Raw genomic sequence first — 25,752 nt, forward strand, 5'->3', positions numbered from 1 at the left:
TGCAAGCATGCTTTGTACTGTGCAAGCTGGTGATAATTACTGAGGAGTTACCTCGAGCGAGAGATATAAATTCAGCTGCACGACTCAGTCACTCTGTTGCTTGGTGTTACAATAAAGGTGCCCACTAATAGTACAGTTTTCTGCAAAGAAAATAAGGCAAATAAACGCGATAAATAAAATGTCATAATACAGGTAGTCCCCGACTTATGAACGCCCGACTTACGGATGACCCACCGATATGAATGCGCGGAGGTGTACAGAGGTGCTGGTAGGATAAAAGTCAATAAAAGGTTTAAAATTGTTTCGGTTGTGGTGGTGGACCAGCCAACCAGAGACAAACACATGTACTTGTAATATTACAAATAATATACGATTTATTCGTTTGCTCCCAATGACAGTCGCAACGCGTTCCACGGGCGAGAACCCGCTTCTTCAGGCAATAAAAGACAGGAGCAATACACAACATGTACTCGATGAGTTGCTTGGCACCTCTGGATATGAATGGCCCGCCAACCACGTCGCTCCATCCCAATGACGTCATCTTCTGGTGCCGGCACCTAGAATACGGAGGAAGGAGCGATTTAAAGAGCAGAGTTTGTGGAGAAAAGGGGGAGGAGGAGGAAGAGTGAAATGTGACGTTTTTCCGCACGCTGGTCACTTTATCCCACGCTGATTGGTTGAGCAGCTGCTGCTAAACTGTTGCTTCCAGACGCTGGAGGTCCGTAAGTGCTGTGGTGGTAATGATTCATGTGGCAGCAGCACCCCCTCAGACTGCATGGAGGTGCAGAGAACAGATACAGACGGGTGCTGAGAGGAGGCTGTGTTACAGGACAGCAGTGTCTGGAATTATTCTGATGGGGACACAGAGTACAAGTAGAGGGCAGACAGGACAGGCAAGTGGGCAGACCACGAAATGCAAAGATCAGGTAACATTGCTGAACGGAGGTTCAGAGTGTCTGATCTCTGTGTTACAGGAGGTCAGTGTGAGCAGTGTCCGGAATGCAGTAATGCCAACTGGGACACCCAGAGTGGAAATACAGAGCAAAAGGGCTCATAAGCAACAAGACAGGACTCATAAGCAGCAATACAGCAATAGGAGCAGGCAAGTGTGCAGACTAGGAAATCCAGAGATCAGGTAACTGTGGGGAAATGTACTGTCCCCTTCCGCAACCTGTTTGTTTACAGTACTGTTCTGTATTCAGTTATTCCCAGTCAATGCCACTGACGTATTTGCTCTCAGACAATGGACTATTTTCGGCTACTTTAAGTGCCAATGAAGAGGGGCTACGAGTCCCAGCTTCTCCCAGCTTGCCTTGGCCTAATATTTAATAAAAAAATATATCCATTCCGACTTAATGGGCTCCGGTTAAGAATGAACCTACAGTCCCTATCTCGTTCGTTAACCGGGGACTACCAGTACATCAATTATTTCACCATCAAACCAATCTGTACTTCTGATCCATGACAACCAATTATAACAAAGCTTTTCTGATCGACTAAGTTTTCATTGGATGATAACCATTAGAATCATTCAGTTGATTTAGGCAGGGCCGGATTTACAGCTTAGGAGCCTATAGGCACAGAAGTTCTGACGCCCTTAACCCCGCCCCTTTGCACAGGCCACACCCCTTTTACAATCAGATTTTACCAAATTTAGAGCACGTTGTCTCTATAAAGAGCAGTGTGGTGCATCAAAGACCAGCCCCAAATGCCAGTCACAAGCGGGTGTAGGTTCCCTGCACACTGCATGCGATTTCGATTCCGCTTTTTTATATTTTTTACATCCAATTCCGATTTTTAATCTTTACTGCATGCTGCATTTTTTTATCCATTTTTCTGTTGAATGTATTCAGGGAAAATCGGAATTGAAAATCGGAAACGGAATCGCAAAACTGATTTGCAGTGTGCAGTGCGCCGTATACTGGCAAACTCTGGCCAGCCTGTCCCCATCTTGATCTATCCCCAACCCCTCATGCACTGCCAGGCCATCCCAGGTCTCCCTTTGACTTGGGCTCCATGGGGGCCCCTGCACTATTTTTGCCAGCGTACCATCTCACCTGTCCTGGCGCACTGCTCTATTAGTCCGTACACTCTCGTCTTCATCCTTGCTAGTTATTACAGGTTAGTCTCAGGTTAGTGAGATGATACAACTAGCAAGGATGAAGATGGGGAGTGAATGCACCAGGGCAGGTGAGTTGGTACACTGGCAGAAACGGTGCAGGGGCTCCAGGGAACATAAGTAGGGAGAGACCTGAAATGGCATGGCAGCAGGGTGAGCCCTCACAAAGATTTACTTCCAGAAAGTTCAGGTATTTTAATAAGCTTTGTTGAAAATGTGAGAACACCAGTGCCTGCAGGTCTAAACAGCCACAGCACTTTACAGCAGATATTAATGGCTGCAAGTTCTGTGTCTCTTCCCTCCCTTGCGGCATGCAACATGACTTCATGGCTACAGCAGGATACCTTTTTGGTGCATTTCTCGCAGCAACACAGCCACGGCTTGTGTAACAATGTTGTTTGGATGGTGGTGGGCATAACTGTGTGGTGTGGATGGTGGTGGGCATAACTGTGTGGTGTGGATGGTGGTGGGCATAGCTGTGTGGTGTGGATGGTGATGGGCATAGCTGTGTGGTGTGGATGGTGGTGGGCATAACTGTGTGGTGTGGATGGTGGTGGGTATAACTGTGTGGTGTGGATGGTGGTGGGCATAACTGTGTGGTGTGGATGATTGTGGGCATAACTGTGTGGTGTGGATGATTGTGGGCATAACTGTGTGGTGTGGATGGTGGTGGGCATAACTGTGTGGTGTGGATGGTGGGCATAGCTGTGTGATGTGGATGGTGGTGGGCATAACTGTGTGGTGTGGATGGTGGTGGGCATAACTGTGTGGTGTGGATGGTGGTGGGCATAGCTGTGTGGTGTGGATGGTGGTGGGCATAGCGGTGCGGTGTGGATGGTGGTGGGCATAGCTGTGCGGTGTGGATGGTGGTGGGCATAACTGTGTGGTGTGGATGGTGGTGGGCATAGCTGTGTGGTGTGGATGGTGGTGGGCATAACTGTGTGGTGTGGATGGTGGGCATAGCTGTGTGGTATGGATGGTGGGCATAGCTGTGTGGTGTGGATGGTGGTGGGCATAGCTGTGTGGTGTGGATGATGGTGGGCATAGCTGAGTGGTGTGGATGGTGGTGGGCATAGCTGTGTGGTGTGGATGGTGGTGGGCATAGCTGTGTGGTGTGGATGGTGGTGGGCAGCTCAGCAGGCAGGGGAGGGAGGTATGCACATACTTTACCTGATTCAAAGTCCGTAGGAGCCCCCAAAGCTTCTCCCATTTTGCCCCTTTAAAAATTCAGTTTGCCCTGCCATGGCAACCCGCGGTTGTATAACTGTGTTGTGCGGATGGTGGTGGGGTAAGTCAGCAGCTCAGCAGGCACAGGAAGGAGGCATTGTGGTTTACATGGTTCTCGTCCTGCCTGGTAGACAGTAGCGGCGCTCTCCCCGATGTGATGCTGGAATGTGACATCACGTGGTGGGAGAGCGCCACTGCGTTCCAACAGGCGGAAAGGGAACCATGGAAACCATGATGCAAAACAGGTAACGTATGTATCCCTGCCTCCCTCCCCTGCCTGCTGAGCTGACGACTCACAACACACTACCATCCACACAGCACAGTTACACAAGCCACAGGTAGCCGCAGTAGGGCAAACTGAAGGGGCAAAATGGTATACACTTGGGGGCCCCTACGGACTCTGGTGCCAGGGGGTAATGCCCCCCTTGCCTATAGTAGTGCTGGCCCTGCACACAAACACACTCTCTGGCACACACATACACACACTGTAGATACACACACACAAAGACACACACTCTGCCACACACATGCACACACACACACACACACACGCTGGTACACAAAGAGACGCACACACTCTGCCACACACATGCACACATACATACACACACACATACTCTGCCACACACATACACACACACATAGACACACACACATGCACACTGTACACACACAAACACACACACTGTACACACACAAACACACACACATGCTGTGGACACACACAGACATCCTGGCACACACATACACACACCCTGGCTCACACAACATGCATACACACAATGTACCGTATATACTCGCATACAAGCCGAATTTTTGACCCCCAAAAAGGGGGTCAAAAGTTGGGGGGTCGGCTTGTATGCGAGTCTTCCCTGGTGGTCTAGTGGTGGGTGGTCGGGTGGTCCGCGCCCCGCTCCCCCCCCTCCCCGCTCCCCCCGCGGCCGCTGCTGCTATTACCTTGTTAGACAGCGGCCGCTTCCTAATCCGCGTTCCTCTTCTTTCTCAGAGTGTATCACAGCAGCGCGCCCGGCGCTGCTGCTGTGACGATGCAGGGGGCAGGAAAGAGCGGTTCCCTTGGTAACGGCGATACAGATCGCCGCTATAGGGAGCCGCGCTCTTTCCTGCCCCCTGCATCGTCACAGCAGCAGCGCCGGGCGCGCTGCTGTGATACACTCTGAGAAAGAAGAAGAACGCAGATTAGGAAGCGGCCGCTGTCTAACAAGGTAATAGCAGCAGCGGCGGCCGCGGGGGGGAGCACTACCCACCTATGCTGGGCACTATACTGGCTAAACTGGGTACTATACTAGCTAAACTGGGCACTATACTGGCTAAACTGAGCACTATACTGGCTAAACTGGGCACTATACTGGCTAAACTGGGCACTATACTGGCTAAACAGGGCACTATACTAGCTAAACTGGGCACTTTACTAGCCATACTGGGGCACTATACTAGCTAAACTGGGCACTATACTAGCTAAACTGGGCACTATACTGGCTAAACTGGGCACTATACTGGCTAAACTGGGCACTATACTGGCTAAACTGGGCACTATACTAACTAAACTGGGCACTTTACTAGCCATACTGGGACACTATACTAGCTAAACTGGGCACTATACTGGCTAAACTGGGTACTATACTAGCTAAACTGGGCACTATACTGGCTAAACTGGGCACTATACTGGCTAAACTGGGTACTATACTAGCTAAACTGGGCACTATACTGGCTAAACTGGGCACTATACTGGCTAAACTGGGCACTATACTGGCTAAACTGGGCACTATACTAACTAAACTGGGCACTTTACTAGCCATACTGGGACACTATACTAGCTAAACTGGGCACTATACTAGCTAAACTGAGGCACTACCTACCCATACTGGGCACTATACTGGCTATACTGGGCACTTTACTAGCTATACTGGGCACTATACTAGCTATACTGGACACTACCTACCTATACTGGGCACTATACTAGCTATATTGGGACACACTGGGGGGCTGCACCAATCCAGCATTTCCTACCCCCGGCTTATATGGGGGTCAATCATTTTTCCCTGTTTTTTCAGGGAAAAGTTGGGGGGTCGGCTTATATGCGGGTCGGCTTATATGCGAGTATATACGGTACACACATTTTACAACCCCCCTCCATCCCCCCCAACCTCCGGACAATCAAACTGCTAAAAAGAAAAAAAATACTTCACTAGCACAGCAGAGACAGCCTTTGAAGTTTCCTTGAGGAGAGGGAGGAGGATCCCACACTCTTTCAACGGCTGGAGCTGCAGCAGCATGAAGTCTGTTCGTTCCCTCTCATGCCTGTCCGGGGAGGAAGCTCTGCTTGAGCGGCTACACACTCTCCGAGAGTCCCAACGGAAGTTTGGGCACACCGCTCCTCCCTCTCCCCTGTCGCAGGAGCTCTGTCAGCAGATGCACTGAGAGATTCAGTGCTGAGTGGGGCGGCATTGCAGCGAATATTAGCGCTGCGTTACAACACCCGATGAACAGCCGGGTCGGATGTGGAGCGGGGCGCGCTGTCATGGTGAGTGAGGACAGCTGGAGAGATTTGCTGCGCTGCTGTCTGCCGCCTCTGTAGCACATGGCGCCTGTAGGCACGTGCCTACAGTGCCTAGTGCTAAATACGGCCCTGGATTTAGGACATCAACCAGGTTTATTTTCTGCCAATCCGATTGCATTTATATGATCGTTCGATTGTTTCTTTGCTAAAAATTGTAGCATTAGTGAGCACCTGTACAGCAAGGTATGTCCTCCAGCAATCAGGATCTGATTCCCACAATGATTTCAGGGAAAGGTCTGCAAGAAATAAAACTGACTGGAAGCTGTGCAGCATGTCTGTTACAAAACTGCTGCCCAAATCGATCCTTAATAATCCTGTTGGGCAATAAACATAGCATATCCGTACATAGCGTAACTTTGTCTTCTCTCCTGCTGCCATTACAGAGTATTCAGATTCAGAGTGGACAGGCATTAATAACAAGGCCACTAACATGCATACATAGAAAATGGCCATGACCAAATTTTGGCACTGGTTGAAACTGTAAAATGATTCACCCTGCACCCGCTGAAATTCCTGGGTGGCGTGAATACTATTCTCCCTCCGAGTTGTAGCTACTTGGGGAGAATAAGTAATTTGGGCAACCGGCTATTGCCGGCCGAATTACCTTTTTTTAGTTGTCTCGACTAACATTACCACAGAACACTATGTAAAGCTAAAATTTCCATGTTGGTTAGTACACGTTTTCAATTGACTTATGTAAATAATGTAAAATAACCTTGCAAACTTACTAATCTGGATGCTGATTGGCTGGCTTTTAACCCCAAAACCAGCACTTGTTGCTGCAGCCACTTCAACATGGTACAAGATTCCAGGAACAAGGCCTCGGATAATAGTAGTGTGCATGGTTCCATCCACTGTCCTGTTTATATGGTACCGTGACTCATTTCCTAGCAACCAAACCTGGAGTAGGAGAGGAGAAGAAACAAGAAATAGATGGACTGTTTACAATACAGATAATCAATAATAAGAAATGGCATTACAATTTATAATCATATTGTTTCCTTGAATTGATTGCCTATATTAGAAGTTCTACTACAATGTGGCTGCAGTGAAGAACAACATCTTTTTTCAACAACAATAACATTTTTATAGCGCATTTTTCCCATAGGACTCAAAGCGCTTGGTTCTCTCAGATTCAGAAATTGGTAGTAGGATGAAATATTAACACAACAAACATTATACTTCTGAAAATGCCAACCTGAACAGGTGGGTTTTCAGTCTGGATTTATACACATCCAGAGATGGAGCTGATTTGCTGCGGTAAGGAGTTCCATAATGTGGGAGCGGCATGACAGAAGGCTCTGAGACCAAAAGTTTCCAGGTGGACTCTGGGTACGACTAGATTATTAAAACCTGTGGATCTGAGATTGTGGTGATTGCTACGCAGCTGCAACATTTCTTTCATGTATCCATGGCCCAGATTACCGTATATACTCGCATACAAGCCGAATTTTTGACCCCCAAAAAGGGGGTCAAAAGTTGGGGGGTCGGCTTGTATGCGAGTCTTCCCTGGTGGTATAGTGGTGGGTGGTGGGTGTTCCGCGCCCTGCTCCCCCCCTCCCCGCTCCCCCCTCCCCGCTCCCCCCGCGGCCGCCGCTGCTATTACCTGCAGGCAGCGGCCGCTTCCTAATCCGCGTTCCTCTTCTTAAACTTTTCAGCGTGTATCACAGCAGCGCGCCCGGCGCTGCTGCTGTGACGATGCAGGGGCAGGAAAGAGCGGTTCCCTTGGTAACGGCGATACAGATCGCCGTTATAGGGAGCCGCGCTCTTTCCTGCACTCTGCATCGTCACAGCAGCAGCGCCGGGCGCGCTGCTGTGATACACGCTGAAAAGTTTAAGAAGAGGAACGCGGATTAGGAAGCGGCCGCTGCCTGCAGGTAATAGCAGCGGCGGGGAGGGAGCCGGGAGTACTACCTACCTATGCTGGGCACTATACTGGCTAAACTGGGCACTATACTGGCTAAACTGGGCACTATACTGGCTAAACTGGGCACTATATTGGCTAAACTGGGCACTATACTAGCTAAACTGGGCACTATATTGGCTAAACTGGGCACTATATTGGCTAAACTGGGCACTATATTGGCTAAACTGGGGCACTATACTGGCTAAACTGGGCACTATACTAGCTAAACTGGGCACTATACTAGCTAAACTGGGGCACTATACTGGCTAAACTGGGCACTATACTAGCTAAACTGGGCACTATACTAGCTAAACTGGGCACTATACTGGCTAAACTGGGCACTATACTAGCTAAACTGGGCACTATACTAGCTAAACTGGGCACTATACTGGCTAAACTGGGCACTATACTGGCTAAACTGGGCACTATACTAGCTAAACTGGGCACTAAACTGGGCACTATACTGGCTAAACTGGGCACTATACTAACTAAACTGGGCACTATACTGGCTAAACTGGGCACTTTACTAGCCATACTGGGGCACTATACTAGCTAAACTGGGCACTATACTAGCTAAACTGAGGCACTACCTACCCATACTGGGCGCTATACTGGGCACTATACTGGCTATACTGGGCACTTTACTAGCTATACTGGGCACTTTACTAGCTATACTGGACACTACCTACCTATACTGGGCACTATACTAGCTATACTGGGACACACTGGGGGGCTGCACCAATCCAGCATTTCCTACCCCCGGCTTATATGGGGGTCAATCATTTTTCCCAGTTTTTTCAGGGAAAAGTTGGGGGGTCGGCTTATATGCGGGTCGGCTTATATGCGAGTATATACGGTATGTAGTGATTTAAATATCAGTAGGCTGATCTTGAATAGGATCCTCCATTTTATGGGTAGACTGAAGAACAAAACTAGAGACCGCACTCAGAAGGCTTATTCAAAACTGTATTGTCAGAGCACGACAGAGGCACACGACATGTTTTGGGCGTAGCCCTTCCTCATGGTAGCCAGGGAAGGGCGGGTAGCCAGTGAAGGGAGTGCAGGACTGGTGTTATGTGGCAGTGATGGGGTTGTTTGGTCAACAAGTTGGTAGCAGTATTCTGTATCAGCTGTAGGAGGTACAAGTCCTTTTTTGGAATGTAGAGAGCATTACAATAGTCTAGTCGGGATGTAATGAAGGCATGGACGAAGGTTGGCAGATCTTCTTGTCAAATATCTGATCGATATTTGCCTTAAATGATTACCAACTACTTAAAGGGCCAGCCTTAAAGTCGTCATAATCAATATTAGTCAGTAGTGGGTGCGTAGCTCACTATAAACAGAATATTTATAGGTTAACAGGTTTACCTCTGGAAAAAATATGCAACACTCATCTGTTGAATTTTGTAAAATTATATTGATAAATAAAAAAAAATAGATAAAGCATATATGCAGGAATATACATCTCTTCAGTTGTTGTCCAGCATCCAAAATATATTTTCAAAGTTCCTTTAGTGAAGCAAGTCCATATCAATATAGCAACTCCTCTGCTGTACATTTTATTCTCCATCGATAATTGTTGTCTCGAGATTGTACCGTGTATGGTACACACAAATATAGCTTTATCCTTAAAAAATGATATAGAGTTCTATTCTTGTATAAAGAACTTTAAGTAGATATATCTTAATCAATCAAAGCTAGGTAGTTGTCCCTAAGCTTGCAATTGCATTTAAATAATAATGCTTACTGATTGTATATGAAGAATAGCATAAAAAAGTGATGTAAAAAACTGCTGAAGTTTGAAATGACAATTCTTTAGCGTCTATATAAGCCATTGTCAATAAATTCACCAAGAATAATGCACATTACCTCTCTTGTGTTCTAGAATCACAGTGGAAGGTAGAGTCTCTAGGCCTCAGTCGATCTCAGTAGAGTTTTAGGCTCAATGATAAAATATACTAGCCTGCCAGGGCTTTTTATTGTAAAGTCTCTAAGATGGCGTCTGTTAGGGGATTTTACATTGACGCACAAAACTCAAACTTATTTTTAACTGGTACATTCTGACATTTTGTGACATTTTAAACTATCGGGTTATCTGAACAGGTGCGTACATATATGACGCTACTTGGCTTATTAACGTAAGCAATCTACGTCTTTTCTAATCAAAATTACATCAATAACATTTTAATTAGATCTTATGATACAAGTGTTGACCCAAATGGTGTTCTATGACATCTTTCTGAATCTGATGGACGCCAAGATATTTGCGTATGTTCTTAACTTTTGTAGGAAATTGGCATGTTCTTTGGTACATCATTAATTAACAGGGATTTCTGAACGCCCCCTTTGGTCACAGGTTGTACTTTCTTGATCACATGGCTTATTGTTTTGGTTTAGTATTCATAACAAACAGCCATGTACTTTAATAACATGCTAAAATATATATAAAGCAAACTTATTTACCTTATTATATAAATCTATCATTGATCAACTCATTAATTAATAACTCTATGATCACTATACATGATCTCTATACATGATTCAAATATCAGCGTATAGCAGGCTTAGCGTTTGCGGTATATATCTCTGATGGGCAAGCCTTGCTAAGCAGGCATTACAGCCAGATCTGAGTAAAGTCAGAACATTTCTCCAGCGTTATCTTAATATAATCATAACCTTGTACAGGAAACAAATAGCTTACTGAAGAAAATGACATTAAGGGTTACTCTAACCAACAGTCTAACCGATTAAAGAAGAACTCTGCTTATAATCATAAAATCATGAAATTCACTCAACTAATCTGCAAAACATTTTAAAACATAGATAATTAGCTTAAAGCAAGCTGGAGATAATTTCTCTGCATTAATATGATTTTCTGACATTCTGGGGGGATGAGGTGCTTGATTTTCGCAATGTTCTTCAGGTGAAAATAGGATGATTTCACCACAGCAGAGATATAAGTTTTGAAGTTTAAATCCGCATCAATTAGAACTCCCAGGCTACGCACATGTTTAGAGCTGTGTAGATCTGTGCCTCCTTTTCCCAGTGGTGAAGACTGCAGGTGAAGTTGTTTTGTTGTCATGCGCTGCCCTCCAACTAGAAGGACTTCAGTTTTATCTGCATTTAGTCTCAGCCAGTTGTCACTCATCCATTGCTGTACTCCGGCTAAGCAGGCGTTTATAGTTGGAGTTGGGTCTGTCACACCAGGATTTCAAGGTTTATAGATGAGTTGCTATTTTCCATCACCATTAGCATACTGCCCGGGGCAGACACTTATCCTATTTCTCACAATTTGCTTTATAATCTTCATGACTTTGTAATGAGGTGGACTTTTGTTACAAAATGCAGGAGTCACTTTCTTAAATTGTGACTATGAAAAGCAGACTCACCCTATAATTCTGAATTATGCCATTCTGGTGCTCCACAGGTGGTGGCTCCCATGTAATGCTGATGTCGGTGCTGTTACTGGTACCAATTGTCACCACGGCAACTGATTGGGGAGGTGCGCTGGGTACTGTAAAATAAACATCAATCACTAAGAATGATTGAATTTTCTGTCCATTTTTGCAAGCTTACATGCTGTGTTCATTAGTAGCAGAAGACAAATATTTATGCCTCGGAGGCTTTAGATAAAGTTTTAGTGAATGTAAATATTCTGTATGAAAAACAGCAAGTGGTTATACTTATCAATTTTAATAGAAGTAAATAGTATAATAGCGCTCCAACAGCCACCACAGATTTTTTTCCAAAAGTCCAAAAAAAAATCTCTTCAGAGCCTTCTCCTCGTACGCCAAGAAGCATATGAGGAGAAGGTTCTAAAGTTTTTTCTGGATTTTGTTGGAAGAATAGAGTTGGCCCAGTGTCTACAGCCATCTTTAAAGTGGACCTGAACTCTTCCACCGGACAGAAGAAAAACATAGAAATGCACCCTTTATGTATTTAGAGAGTTTAGCCTTTCTAATTCCCCTCATCTGTGTCTAATCAAAAGTTGTAATTTTATCCCTCAGCTGTGTCAGCTGACTGCCACGGCAGAGAGGCTAATTTGAAAACACAGGATGTTAACAATATACAGTGGTGTGAAAAACTATTTGCCCCCTTCCTGATTTCTTATTCTTTTGCATGTTTGTCACACTTAAATGTTACTGCTCATCAAAAACCGTTACCTATTAGTAAAAAATAACATAATTAAACACAAAATGCAGTTTTAAATGATGGTTTTTATTATTTAGTGAGAAAAAAAACTCAAAACCTACATGGCCCTGTGTGAAAAAGAAATTGCCCCTGAACCTAGTAACTGGTTGGGCCACCCTTAGCAGCAATAACTGCAATCAAGCGTTTGCGATAACTTGCAACGAGTCTTTTACAGCGCTCTGGAGGACTTTTGGCCCACTCATCTTTGCAGAATTGTTGTAATTCAGATTTATTTGAGGGTTTTCTAGCATGAACCGCCTTTTTAAGGTCATGCCACAACATCTCAATAGGATTCAGGTCAGGACTTTGACTAGGCCACTCCAAAGTCTTCATTTTGAATTTCTTCAGCCATTCAGAGGTGGATTTGCTGGTGTGTTTTGGGTCATTGTCCTGCTGCAGCACCTAAGATCGCTTCAGCTTGAGTTGACAAACAGATGGCCGGACATTCTCCTTCAGGATTTTTTGGTAGACAGTAGAATTCATGGTTCCATCTATCACAGCAAGCCTTCCATGTCCTGAAGCAGCAAAACAACCCCAGACCATCACACTACCACCACCATATTTTACTGTTGGTATGATGTTCTTTTGCTGAAATGCTGTGTTACTTCTATGCCAGATGTAACGGGACAGGCACCTTCCAAAAAGTTCAGCTTTTGTCTCGTCGGTCCACAAGGTATTTTCCCAAAAGTCTTGGCAATCATTGAAATGTTTTTTTAGCAAAATTGAGACAAGCCTTTGTTCTTTTTGCTTAAAAGTGGTTTGCACCTTGGATATCTGCCATGCTGACTGTTTTTGCCCAGTCTCTTTCTTATGGTGGAGTCATGAACACTGACCTTAATTTAGGCAAGTGAGGCCTGCAGTTCTTTAGATGTTGTCCTGGGGTCTTTGTGGCCTCTCGTATGAGTTTTCTCTGCACTCTTGGGGTAATTTTGGTCGGCCGGCCACTCCTGGGAAGGTTCATCACTGTTCCATGTTTTTGCCATTTGTGGATAATGGCTCTCACTGTGGTTCGCTGGAGTCCCAAAGCTTTAGAAATGGCTTTATAACCTTTACCAGACTGATAGATCTCAATTACAGTACTTTTGTTCTCATTTGTTCCTGAATTTCTTTGGATCTTGGCATGATGTCTAGCTTTTGAGGTGCTTTTGGTCTACTTCTCTGTGTCAGATAGCTCCCATTTAAGGGATTTCTTGATTGAAACAGGTGTGGCAGTAATCAGGCCTGGGGGTGACTACAGAAATTGAACTCAGGTGTGATAAACCACAGTTAAGTTATTTTTAAACAAGGGGGGCAATCACTTTTTCACACAGGGCCATGTAGATTTGGAGTTTTTTTTTCTCACTAAATAATAAAAACCATCATTTAAAACTGCATTTTGTGTTCAATTATGTTATCTTTGACTAATAGTTAACGGTTTTTGATGAGCAGAAACATTTAAGTGTGACAAACATGCAAAAGAATAAGAAATCAGGAAGGGGGCAAATAGTTTTTCACACCACTGTATCTGCTTCCATGAAAGCAGGGAACAGATACACAGCATATTTATTTCAGGATTTGTGTCAGCAATAACAAATAAATGTTTTTCTTTAAAGGTTATTATGCTGTTGAGTATCTTTTGGAGCAGAGAAGAAGATCTGAGTTCAGGTCTACTTTAAGCTTTGCCCTTTCCCCTCCACACTCACAGACTTAGAGATATACACACTCATAGACTTAGAGATATACACACTCCCACAAGAGTCAACATATTTGGCCTTTTCATCCACCCACACACACTAATATGGTTGGTTCTGGGCCACACACAGTCCACTCATGAGAAAGTGCGCCGACCATATAGGATTAAGCCAAATTCTGTAGAGAGACAGAAATCACTAGACTCTCACACAGGAATCAATCAATCATGAATGCTGCTCCCTCCAACCTGCCATCAATCACAATATACAGCAGAATCCCTAGTATCCGGCAGCAGCAGGGATTGCCTGATGCCGGATCCATGTAGTTGCCGGTTGCTCAAGCAACTTGCCTAAAAAGCACAGGTCAGCCAGCGCTTCATTGTGTAGTCGTAGCGAAAGCTCGCAGGTCTCTGGCCAGGTCTCACCACCCACATACAGTATGTCACAGAAATTCCCTAGCAGTCACGAGGTAAAAAAACAAAACATTTTCCTAACACTGATAATACACTAAAATATACACAAACATTAATTTCCAAGAAAAACCCAGGTCCATACAAAATCTTCTAAAATATAACATGGGTAAATCTATCACTTTTGGTTGAATTGTGTATGGCCACCTTTACACAATACATGGCACAAATTACCATATACTATAATGAAACACACTAAAACACATGTTGCCAGTAACAAAACATATTATATCACTGCTGTTTATTCAGGTCAGATAATTTCATGCTTCTCATCTTCACTAACTTCAGTGTGGAAAGCAGTATACCGCTGTGCATGTAATTCACTTTATACATATATTCCTCCGGTGAGCGCTGAGCTGCCTTTATAAACTACTTAGGGCTCTTTTACATTAGGCAACGGGTGCACAAACACGATTTCATGCACGCGTTATGACCTACGGCGTGACATCGCAAAGTTGCGGTGTGATGCTGATCAGCAACATTCATTCTAATTCACCCGACGGGAAAAAGTCGGCGCTGGACGGTTAAAAGCTCCCAGATGCGTTACAACGTAACAATATGGAAAGCTTTGTCTAATTTGAGAGTCTATTCACTTTCATGTTACCTTTCTAAAATGTATCCTAAAGGCTCGTACACACGCTTGATTCTATGGAACGACGGGTCCGTCAGACCCTCCCACTGGGCAGGCGTTCCAGCGACAGTCCAGCGTATGTACAGTCTGTCTGCAGTCTGTCGCTGGAATGCCTGCCCAGCGGGAGGGTCTGACGGACCTGTCGTTCCATAGAATCAAGCGTGTGTACGAGCCTTAATAGCGATCTGTTAAAATGCACAGATCAGCTCATAGTGTCCTTCAGGCCTTATCTTATCTGAATTGTGGGGGGATTAACAACAATGAACTGGACACACACTCACAAAGTAACTTAACCGTTTCATACACCAGTATAGGCAAAAAAATAATGAACAATGTCTCTTTTTCCATCACTTATTACATATATAGTCATGGCCGAAATTGTTGGCACCTCAAAAATTTCTCCAGAGAATCAAGAAAAGTATTGCAGTAACACGTTTTGATATACACATTTATTCCCTTTGTGTGTATTGGAAAAAAACAAAAAAGGGAGGAAAAAAAGTAAATTGGACATAATGCCATATAAAACTCCAAAAATTGGCTGGGAAAAATTACTGGCACCCTTTCAAAAGTGTGGATAAATAAGATAGTTTCAAGCATGTGATACTCCTTTAAACTCACCTGGGGCAAGTAACAGGTGTTGGCAATTTAAAAATTACACCTGAAAGCAGATAAAAAGGAGAGAAGTTCACTTAGTCTTTGCATTGTGTCTGTGCGTGCCAAGTTAAGCATGGACAACAGAAAGAGGAGAAAAGAACTGTCCGAGGACTTGAGAACCAGAAATTGTGGAAAAATATCAACAATCTCAAGGTTGCAAGTCCATCTCCAGAGGAGAAGAAGATTGCAACCCATGGCACTGTAGCTAATCCCCCTGGGTGTTGACGGAAGAGAAAAATTGATGAAAGGATGAAAGGTTGCAACGCAGGATAGATGGTAGATAAGAAGCCCCAAATTCCAAAAAGACAGAAATTAAAGCTGTCCTGCTCAGGGGGTTCAGTGTCAGCACAAACTATCTGTTGACATTTAAATGAAATGAAACACTATGGCAGAAGACCCAGGTGGACCCCACTGCTGACACAGAGACATAAAAAAAGCAAGACTACAGTTTGCCAAAATCTACCTAGAAGTCAGAATCCTTCTGGGAAAACATCTTGTGGACAGATGAGACCAAAATAGAGCTTTTTTGTAAAGCACATCATTCTACTGTTTGCCAAAAAACGGAATGAGGCCTACAAAGAAAAGAACACTTCTTACAGTCAAATATGGTGGCGGTTCAGTGATGGTTTGGGGTTGTTTTGCTGCCTTTGGCACTGGGTACCTTGAATATGTGCAAGGCATCATGCAATCTGAGTATTACCAAAGGATTTTGGGTTACTCTGTAGAGCACTGTCTGACACTGGTGTCAGAAAGCAGGGTTTGCGTTTGAGATCTTGGGTCTTGAGATCTTGGGTCTTCCGGCAAGACAATGAACCCAAACATATGTCAAAAAGCACCTAGGATAGCAACAAAGCACTAGAGAGTTCTGAAGTGGCCAGCAATGAGTCCAGATTTAAATCCTATTGAACACCTCTTAAAATTGCTGTCGGGAAAAGGTGCCCTTCCAATAAGAGAGACCTGGAGCAGTTTGCAAAGGAAGAGTGGTCCAAAATTCTGGGAGAGAGGTGTAAGAAGCTTATTGACGGCTGATTTCAGTTATTTTTTCCAAAGGGTATGCAACCATGTATTAAGTGAAGGGTGCCAATAATGTTGTTCAGCCCGTTTTTGGAATTTTGTGTGACACTATGTCCAATTTGCTTTTTCCCTCCCTTTTTTGTGGTGTTCTAATACACACAAAGAGAATAAACGTGTATAGGAAAATGTGTTACTGCAATGATTTTCTGTGAGATGCAGACGGAAGATTAGGACTGGAGGCGAAGAAGGCGATGATGCCGATCGGGGCTGGGGGCGAAGGAGACCCTGATGCCGATCGGGCCTGGAGGAGGAGATGTTAAGGCGGATCGGGGCTGGAAGCGGAGGAGACGCTCATGCGATTAGGGCTGGAGGTGGAGGAGACGCTGATGCTGATCGGGGCTTGAGGCGGAGAAGGTATTGGGGCTGGGGGGCAGAAGTGGTGCCAATCCTGGCTGGAGATGGAGAAGGCACAAGGAAAGATCAGGGCTGGAGACCGGGGACTTGCATCGCATGGCCAGATAGGTTGATAGTGCTACCGCTGCGCATTCTGCAATTTGTACTCTAAATTACCGTACATTCGGACTATAAGATGCACTAAGTTTTCCCCCCACTTTTGGGGGAGAAAAAGTGCGTCTTATAGTCCGAAAAATACGGTAAGTTACACAGGAATACTATAATCTCCCTGCAGAGAGCACTGAGAATGTTGTGAACATTGAACGCAGAGATGTTTAGCACATGCAAACCTGGTTCAAATCATGCGTGAAGAATGTGTAACAGAGGAAGAATCCCCTTATTCTCCTGCAGAGTACCTGCACATCGTTTAGATGTACCCACAGTTAAATTGCCTAGGGCCCAAACGATGTTCTTTGTTTCAGTTCGGACCCTTTATAAGTAGTCTTACCAAGGACTAGCTTTGATTTCTATTTAACAGATACTCTACAGTTTTACCTTAAGTTTAGTTAAAATGCTTCTGTGGTGTACATAAAAAACACAAAGGTACGCTAATGTTTAAAAGTTAGAATGCCCCAACACATTGGCCTAAATTTACTAAGCTTATCTCCTGTCTTTAATAACGTTTCTAGAGTTATCACCATGGTGACGAGGCATGTAGTATTCAGGAAACATTTTACCTCCGGCAAACCTAAAGTTAACTCTTCTGTCTTTAAGTTAACTCTTCAATCCTTAAAATAACTCCAGAGTTAAAGACAGGCTGTTTATTAACTGCATGTGAAAATAACTACAGAGGAGGTAAATTACCCTATTTTTCGGACCATAAGACGCACTTTTTCTCCCCCAAACATGGGGGGAAAAAGTCACTGCGTCTTATGGTCCGGATGGTAGATTCCAGGTAGAAATCCCCGCACTGTAATTTAATTTCCTGGCGCCCCTATGTGTCCCCGCGGCAATTACCTTTTGTGTAATGTCTGCCAGTGTCCCCGCAGTAGTTTCATTACTTTACATGTGCTCCCTCTATCCCCCGTGTCTTCAGTTGTTCCCCTCTCTCTTCTTATGTTCCTGCCTGTGTCCCCGGGCAATTACCTCTAAGGGGTCGCGTTTCCAAGTGTAATCTTGTGCCCGCTCGTAGCTCGCTGACTCGTCCCCCTCTGGCCCCGGTCCCCGTGGATGTGGTGGGCGCTGTGCAGGCTGGGGCTTACCGCTAAATGACGGTACAGTGCGCGGCGATGTGAAGCGGCAAGCCGCGGGTGGTCCATGCGTGCAGCCGTTCCTCTCTCGCCCTTCACTTCCGAATACGTCACCAACGCGGAAGTGAAGGGCGAGAGAAGAACGGCTGCACGCATGGACCACCCGCGGCTTGCCGCTTCACATCGCCGCGCACTGTACCGTCATTTAGCGGTAAGCCCCAGCCTGCACAGCGCCCACCACATCCACGGGGACCGGGGCCAGAGGGGGACAAGTCAACGAGCTACGAGCGGGCACAAGATTACACTTGGAAACGCGACCCCTTAGAGGTAATTGCCCGGGGACACAGGCAGGAACATAAGAAGACACAGTGCACAACTGAAGACACGGGGGATAGAGGGGCTCATTTGAGGACACAGAGGGACACATATGAGGACACAGAAGAGCGTGTAATAGGACATGAGGGCACATATGAGGACACAGAGGGGGCACATATGAGGACACAGAGGGGCACATATGAGGACACAGAGGGGCATGTAAGAGGACATGGGGGCACATATGAGGACACAGGTGACACATAAGAAGACACAGGGGGCACATATGAGGACACAGAGGGGCATGTAAGAGGACATGGGGGCACATATGAGGACACAGGTGACACATAAGAAGACACAGGGGGCACAAATGAGGACACAGAGGGGCATGTAAGAGGACATGGGGGCACATATGAGGACACAGGTGACACATAAGAAGACACAGGGGGCACATATGAGGACACAGAGGGGCATGTAAGAGGACATGGGGGCACATATGAGGACACAGGTGACACATAAGAAGACACAGGGGGCACATATGAGGACACAGAGGGGCATGTAAGAGGACATGGGGGCACATATGAGGACACAGGTGACACATAAGAAGACACAGGGGGCACATATGAGGACACAGGGGACACGCAAGAAGATACAGGGCACTTAAGAGGACAGAGGGGGGCATTTAAGAGGACACAGGGGACATAGATCACACAGGGAGACAGAGGAAGACACAAGGGGGGCAGAGGGGGACACAAGGGAGACACTAAAGGTACAAAGGGGACACAAGAGGTACAAGGGGGACATAATAATTGAGGAGAGAAGAAGATTCATAAGACGCTCCTGCAGTATGGACACACCAGGTTTAGTATTCTTTTTTTCCTTGGTTTTTGCCCTCTAAACCTAGGTGCGTCTTATGGTCCGGAGCGTCTTATGGTCCGAAAAATACGGTAACTACAGAGGAGGTAACATAAGGAATGAAGAGATAAGATAAGTCTCTCACTGTGTGGAGGTAAGTTTTCTCTTGCCCTACTATCTCCAGCATGATCTTAGTGAATTGAGGCCATTGGCCTCAATTCACTAAGATCATGCTGGAGATAATAAGGCAAGAGAAAATGTACCTCCACACAGTGAGAGAGTAATCCTATCTCTTCATTCCTTAAGTTACCTCCTCTGTAGTTAAGTTACCTCCTCTGTAGTTAAGTTACCTCCTCTGTAGTTATTTTTACACGCAGTTAATTAACAGTCTGTCTTTAACTTTAGAATTCTGGAGTTATTTTAAGGATTGAAGAGTTAACTTAAAGATAGAAGAGTTAACTTTAGGTTTGCCTGAGGTAAAATGTTTCCTGAATATGACATGCCTCATCACCATGGTGATCACTCTAGAAACGTTATTAAAGACAGGAGATAAGCTTAGTGAATTGAGGCCATAGTCTGTTTAGTAAGGTTCACTGGTAACCTGCATCAGCTGGGTTAAGGTGCATAGATCTGCCCCCTTACAAAAAATGACTGTGGCCTTTTCTATATCAGATCTTATTATACAGACGACAAGCTGGGGCATTAAAGTTGGCAATGACAGGGGCAGAGTGTCAGCTTCCTGGCCAGGAGTTTTTGTTCCCAGAAGCAATAGCTTTAAAATTCCTAAGCTTTGTCAGTGATGAAATGCCTTTTGTGTTACATACTTTCAATTAACAATATAGTTATATTTAAATTAGAGTAGTCGGAGTTGTAGTCAGATGATTTTGTACCGACTACCCACAGCCAAGCACAGAACACACGGAATAGCCCTTGGTATGATGAACTTACCAGTGAGAAAACTTCTTGGTGAGCATTCCAGATTATATCATAAGGATTTCTTCAAAACATGTGATATTGATTCCATGTAAATCATGTGATAATATAAAGTTTGTCATTAGTTTGATTAAGGTAATTAATTTGTCAGCTAGGTCTTTTCACACCAGACCTTGTGGTTTACTCTAGGTTAATATTATATTACTCCTTTTACCTTCTTCAGGTGTGCGGACCAATATTACTTCGCTGTCCATGCCCTGGAATTCATCAAAGTAAGGTCGAATCTTTACTTCATACTCTGTCCCCCTCTTTAAGTCCACCAGTACTGCAGAGCGCTCTGTTGAGGACTTGACATCTTGGACCACCCAAACGCTGGATTTTGGACGATACATGACACGATAGCCTTGTATAAACTGAGCCTGTCGGTCCACCTGTAATCAGCACATGCAGGGATCAGCACAAGGCAGCAAAGTGTACATTACAAAAACATGGGCCCTTATTCAATTCACTTTTTTTCCAAAATTTTCTCCTAGGAGATAATTTTTCATCTTCTGTTCAACTACTTGAAGACCGCTCCACGGCAATTGGAGTGGACGCGGCAGCAGCCCCAGGACCGCCTAACGCCAATTAGCATGCAGTCCTGGGGGTGGAGTTTGCAGGGGATCGCGCTTGCCGATGTGCGTGCATCCCCACTTCAATGACTGAGCTCCGCTCCACCTCAGTCAGACGCTAGGAGACCGGCAGACGGCGAAACTGCTGTCTTTTAACGGGGTACAGCGCTGCGATCTATGGCAGCGATGTACAGCGGACAGCCGTGTGACACGGCTGTCCCCCTGGGGTAGACAGAAGTGATTGGCTGTCATAGGCTGAAGCCTATGACAGCTGATCCCGGGGATTGGCTGGCTTGAGTAGGGAGGGTTTTTGAAAATAAATAAATAAGGAAATGTATTTACAAAAATAGAATAAATATTTATAAAAAGGAGGGGGCGGAAATCACTAGTCTGCTGAGTTGTGCGGCCCTGCAGCGAGGCTTAAAGCTGCAGTGGCTAATTAACAGAAAACTGGCCTGGTCTTTAGGGGGGGGTTAAATACTGCGGTCCTCAAGTGGTTAAAATAAGTTTCTGCACTTTGCAATTGAAAAAGTATCAACCCAGTAGGTGAAAAAGTACTGTTAACATTTTTAATAAGAGTATTTTCTTGCTTGCTGATGGCTTAAAGAGACTCTGTAACAAAAATGTCAGCCTTATTTCTTCTATCCTATAAGTTCCTATACTTGTTCTAATGTGGTCTGGATTACTGCAGCCTTTTATAGTTGCACTGTCTCTGTAATATATCTAATCTAATTTCCTTTGTCAAGCTTTGTGGAACCAGGGAGGAAGGAGCTGCCCCTGCTGTAATGAATACAAGTTATGCATGCCCCCTCCAGGCTCACTCCTGTGTGCTGTGTTTACTCTTTGCAGCTTTTCTGTTCTCAGTCTCAGTGTGTCTATCTGAGAGAGCTGTAAACTGTGAGAAAAGCAGAGGTGCTCAAGCATGTCAAGAATCCTGTAACCCGACTCCTTAGTAATCTAAGCTGGTCTTCTGTGTCACATGTTTGGGCTCTCCACCATTTCTGAGCTCTGCTTTTCTCAGTTTTCAGCGTGTGAAAGCTCCCTCAAGTCTCACAGCCTCCACTACAAGCAGGCTCTTCTGACATACTTCCTGTTTGGTGGCCATCTTGATTGTTTACAAAAGCAGTTTATGAAACTGCTTTTTTATCGCCAGGATTGCAGTGGGGATCAGCGAAAATGTCACAGAGGGGGCTAGGAGAGGACACCCAAGAGGATGGTATGCTTATTTATATAGGATTTTTTCAATACAGATTCTCTTTAAAGTGAACCAGAGACGAAGCACCCTCATGTATTTTACCATATATATCAGTGGGAACATTAGAGAAAACACCTACTCTGCTCTCTGTTTCATTCTTCACTGCTCAGCTTGCTTGTTATCAGCCTTGATAAAATCCCCCACTGAGCATTCAGTCTGGCTTTGCTCAGGAATCAGTCTGTCTTCTCTGATGTCTTTTCAAGCCCAAGCCTGCCCCCTTGTGGCTCTGCTATAATGACTCAGCTATAATGATTCCTGAGCAAAGCCAGACTGTATGCTCAGTCGGGGATTTTATCAGGGCTGATAACAAGCAAGCTGAGCAGTGAAGAATGAAACAGAGAGCAGGGTAGGTGTTTTCTCTAATGTTCCCACAGATACATATGGTAAAATACATGAGGGTGCTTCGTCTCTGGTTCACTTTAAGGGACATTGTATTGATAAGGTGTGGAAATACCACCCAGTAGAAAAATTAGGAGAAAAAGTGAATTGAATAAGGGGCATGATATGTCTTAAATTAGAACTTTTTTTTTGTTTTTGTTCTAGATGAAGCGAAGAAAAGTTCCTTCTCCACTCCAAGATAAGTATAACAGTTATTCCTCCCACTTCAGGTTCCCATTTAACTATATTATACAATAACAGCATCTTTAATTGCAAATCTAAAACTTCTGTTTCACAACTGTTACCATTCTTTAAAACATATAAAGCAGCACTGTACATTCAGTAATGAACAGAGAAGAGTACAAACTAGAGGCAATCATGAAAAACGCTTAAGAGCCCAGTTCCACCGGAGATCGTATTTCCGGTTGTTTTTGTTTTTAAAAAGATGCTTCTATTGACTTGCATTAAGTCAACCACAACACTGACAATAATACAAAACCTATGTGTCAAGGATACTGCAAATAATAGCAAGTAATTAAGTATTTTTTCCGTATTTAATGTTTTTGGTTTTTTTTTTTGAAAATTTACAAAACTGTTATATGCAAAATTAAGTAATAGGCCAGGAAAGGTTTGGCTGATTAACTGCAAGAAGAAGAAGGGAAGATTGTCACTTGGAATTATAAACAGATTAAGGAAAAGTATTTTACAACAGATCACTTGTTAGTCAAATCATCCCACCTGGTCCTGTCCCAGATCATTAGCCCAAGTAGGAACAGGCAATGGCTTTCCCCCTTAACATGAGTAGTTATGAGTCTTGAGTAGTTATGAGGTCTGTTTGCCAGGTCAGGTCCTGGAGGAAAAAAAATGCTGCTGCAAAAATATGCCACGCTCTTACATCTGGCACAGCAATCTTGCATGGGTGAAGACCCTCACTGCCCTACTAGAGTAGTGGTAGTAGATTCAGCCAACTCTTTATATCGCCTTCAGGTCCTAAGCTTCATTAGGGAGTTACAAAAAAAGGCAGGTACAATAAGACTTAACCTTAATGGCGTACGTATTAGTATACTGCCGTAGAGCTGGGCACAGGGTGAGCAGTCATGCCGCTCAAATCCCTGATGGTATTAAATACTATTCCTCCTCTGAGTCGTAGCAACTCGGAGGGAGATGTAATTCGGGGACTGGTGATCACCAGAACCCCAAATTACCCTTATGAGCCCTGCATACTATAGTATTACTGCTACAGTGGTGCCTAGTTCCAGTGCTTGACGCTGAGCGCCGCGCATCGAAACCTCCTGCTTTGTCCTGTATGATCTGGAGAAAGATTTTGTTTTCATGTAAATAATGCCCTGTACAGTATGCAAAGCGCGTGTTGATGAAGCTTGAGTTTCTTTGTTGGGACAAAGCTTAATCTATGCTGCTGATGTTTGCAAATAAAAGAAGTTTAAAAAAACTGATTACGTTTTCACTTTACATGTAGGGACACATTAGTTCTTTTAAGAATACTAGCAACCTTCCTGCTAGATAGTAGTGGATATGTAAGGCTAGGTTCACAGTGGTCATTTGCACAACTCATGCGTTATAATGTGTTATAATGACTGTGAACTGCAATGGAGACTGGACATAGACTTTAATACAAAACCTGCATGCAGCAATTTAGAATAACATGATCCATTAAAACGAAGTACTGTTAACAGGCCCACAGGCCCTGAAGTAGTGTTAAATAAAACAATAGCTTTTATTAACTCCTTGCTGCCAAAACTGAGGAAAATTATGCAATTAAATATCTATTCAGTGTCATTCCTTACCTTGGATAACCTTTTCCCTCCACCATATGAAGTAATTGTGCAAACATTTTAATCCATATCAAACCTCTTATACACTGCAAACCATATTTCAGATATAAATTTCAGCTGGACTTTAACTTGTTTATGGTTAATATATAAAAAATACAGGTGGACTGAAATCATACATAAAAACTTTAATACAGCTGGTACACAATGTAAACAAAAATACAAGTAAAAATGAACTTAAATATAATAATACATGGTCTTTAGTGGTGCAATTAATAGTTATGTTTGTCTGCACTGAGAAACCTGCACAAATTGCTTGGGGGAGGACTAAATTCAACCAGGAACCTGTAGTTCATCATTGATGAGAGTCTTCTATGGTTGCCAATGACAACAGGGCTAGTAATGGAGGTTACCATCACATGCAAGGCAGATATTGATTTAAAGCATCTTATTAAAATGCCAAGTCTTTGAAAAGCTGCATCTGGGGCATTTAATGGCTCCCTGTTTAGTGGGGGAAGGTGGCTAATCATCAACATTGCAAATGCTTCTGACAAGCCTGAGAGGTCTCATGGCTGTGACATGTGACTACTTTGAATAATAGGTAGATCTGAGAGAAGATGGAATCTCTTGGACTCCTCGTTTTGTCTTACGTAACATTTTTGGTTGTGTAGACTAACAAGTCCACTTTCCACTTGTAAGGAAACACAGAACATGATAACAGTATATGAGACTTGCTCAGAGGTACCGATTTATTATTTTATTATTTTTGATCAAAAGCAATAGAAAAAAAAGAGTGATTTTGGTGGTCTAAATGTACTGGTCTGCCGCTTGAGAAGTAGCTGCCATTTGCTGTTCCAGTATTCAGGAAAACCAATAAACCAGGGCACCAATCAACTAAGAACAGATGATACTAGGCTGCTAAGAAGAAGGGAGGTTGAAGAATAGTATTGTCTGTGGGTAGCAGAATTTATGAAGCATGTCATCAGTTTGATTAAATGACAGGTTTGTAAGACTTTGCTTTGGTGTGACCACTTTCTGCTTTAGCCTATACTGAAAAAAGTGAGACACAATTCTGACCAGCAAATTTAGAAACTAACAAATCTATCGCCAGACCAAACTGATAACCTGCTTCTCAATATATGCATAAACCTTAAGAGGAACCGAGGACCATTTTGTAGCACCCAGGGCATCTCAATAGCACATTAAAATGCATGCTAACAATGTGGCTCATTAATGAAAAAAAAATGTCCATCTTACCTCTTTTTTTTACATTTAAAAGTGTAGCAGAGGCTTTTATTACTCTACTTCTGTGGACGGCAGGGCCTACCCAACTGCAGACATTTTAGACAGATAAGGACTGATGCAACTGATGTAATTATTTTATTACACACATTAGCAGAGGACAAATAAAAGCTTTCATCATCTGGGGGAGAGGGGAGGGGTGTAAGATATGATATTGTGCTTCGATGAGTTTAAAGAGAAACTGTAACCAAAAATTGACCTTCATCGCAATCA

At 44.1% G+C, this 25,752-nt stretch overlaps 1 protein-coding gene across 3 annotated transcripts in view; it reads right to left on the reverse strand.

The window, feature by feature from the left end:
• ROBO3 (roundabout guidance receptor 3) overlaps positions 1 to 25,752 on the reverse strand; it is a 661,476-nt gene that overhangs the window by 80,447 nt on the left and 555,277 nt on the right. For all 3 annotated transcript variants that reach the window (XM_068240266.1, XM_068240267.1, XM_068240268.1), the window contains exons 14-16: positions 20,418 to 20,634; positions 11,220 to 11,344; positions 6,653 to 6,824 (exon numbers count right to left, since the gene is read on the reverse strand). In XM_068240266.1, coding sequence (XP_068096367.1) covers positions 6,653 to 6,824; positions 11,220 to 11,344; positions 20,418 to 20,634 — 514 coding nt within the window. The remainder of the gene's footprint in view (positions 1 to 6,652; positions 6,825 to 11,219; positions 11,345 to 20,417; positions 20,635 to 25,752) is intronic.

This window comes from Hyperolius riggenbachi, chromosome 6, assembly GCF_040937935.1.
Source record: "Hyperolius riggenbachi isolate aHypRig1 chromosome 6, aHypRig1.pri, whole genome shotgun sequence".
Classification (NCBI taxonomy): domain Eukaryota; kingdom Metazoa; phylum Chordata; class Amphibia; order Anura; family Hyperoliidae; genus Hyperolius; species Hyperolius riggenbachi.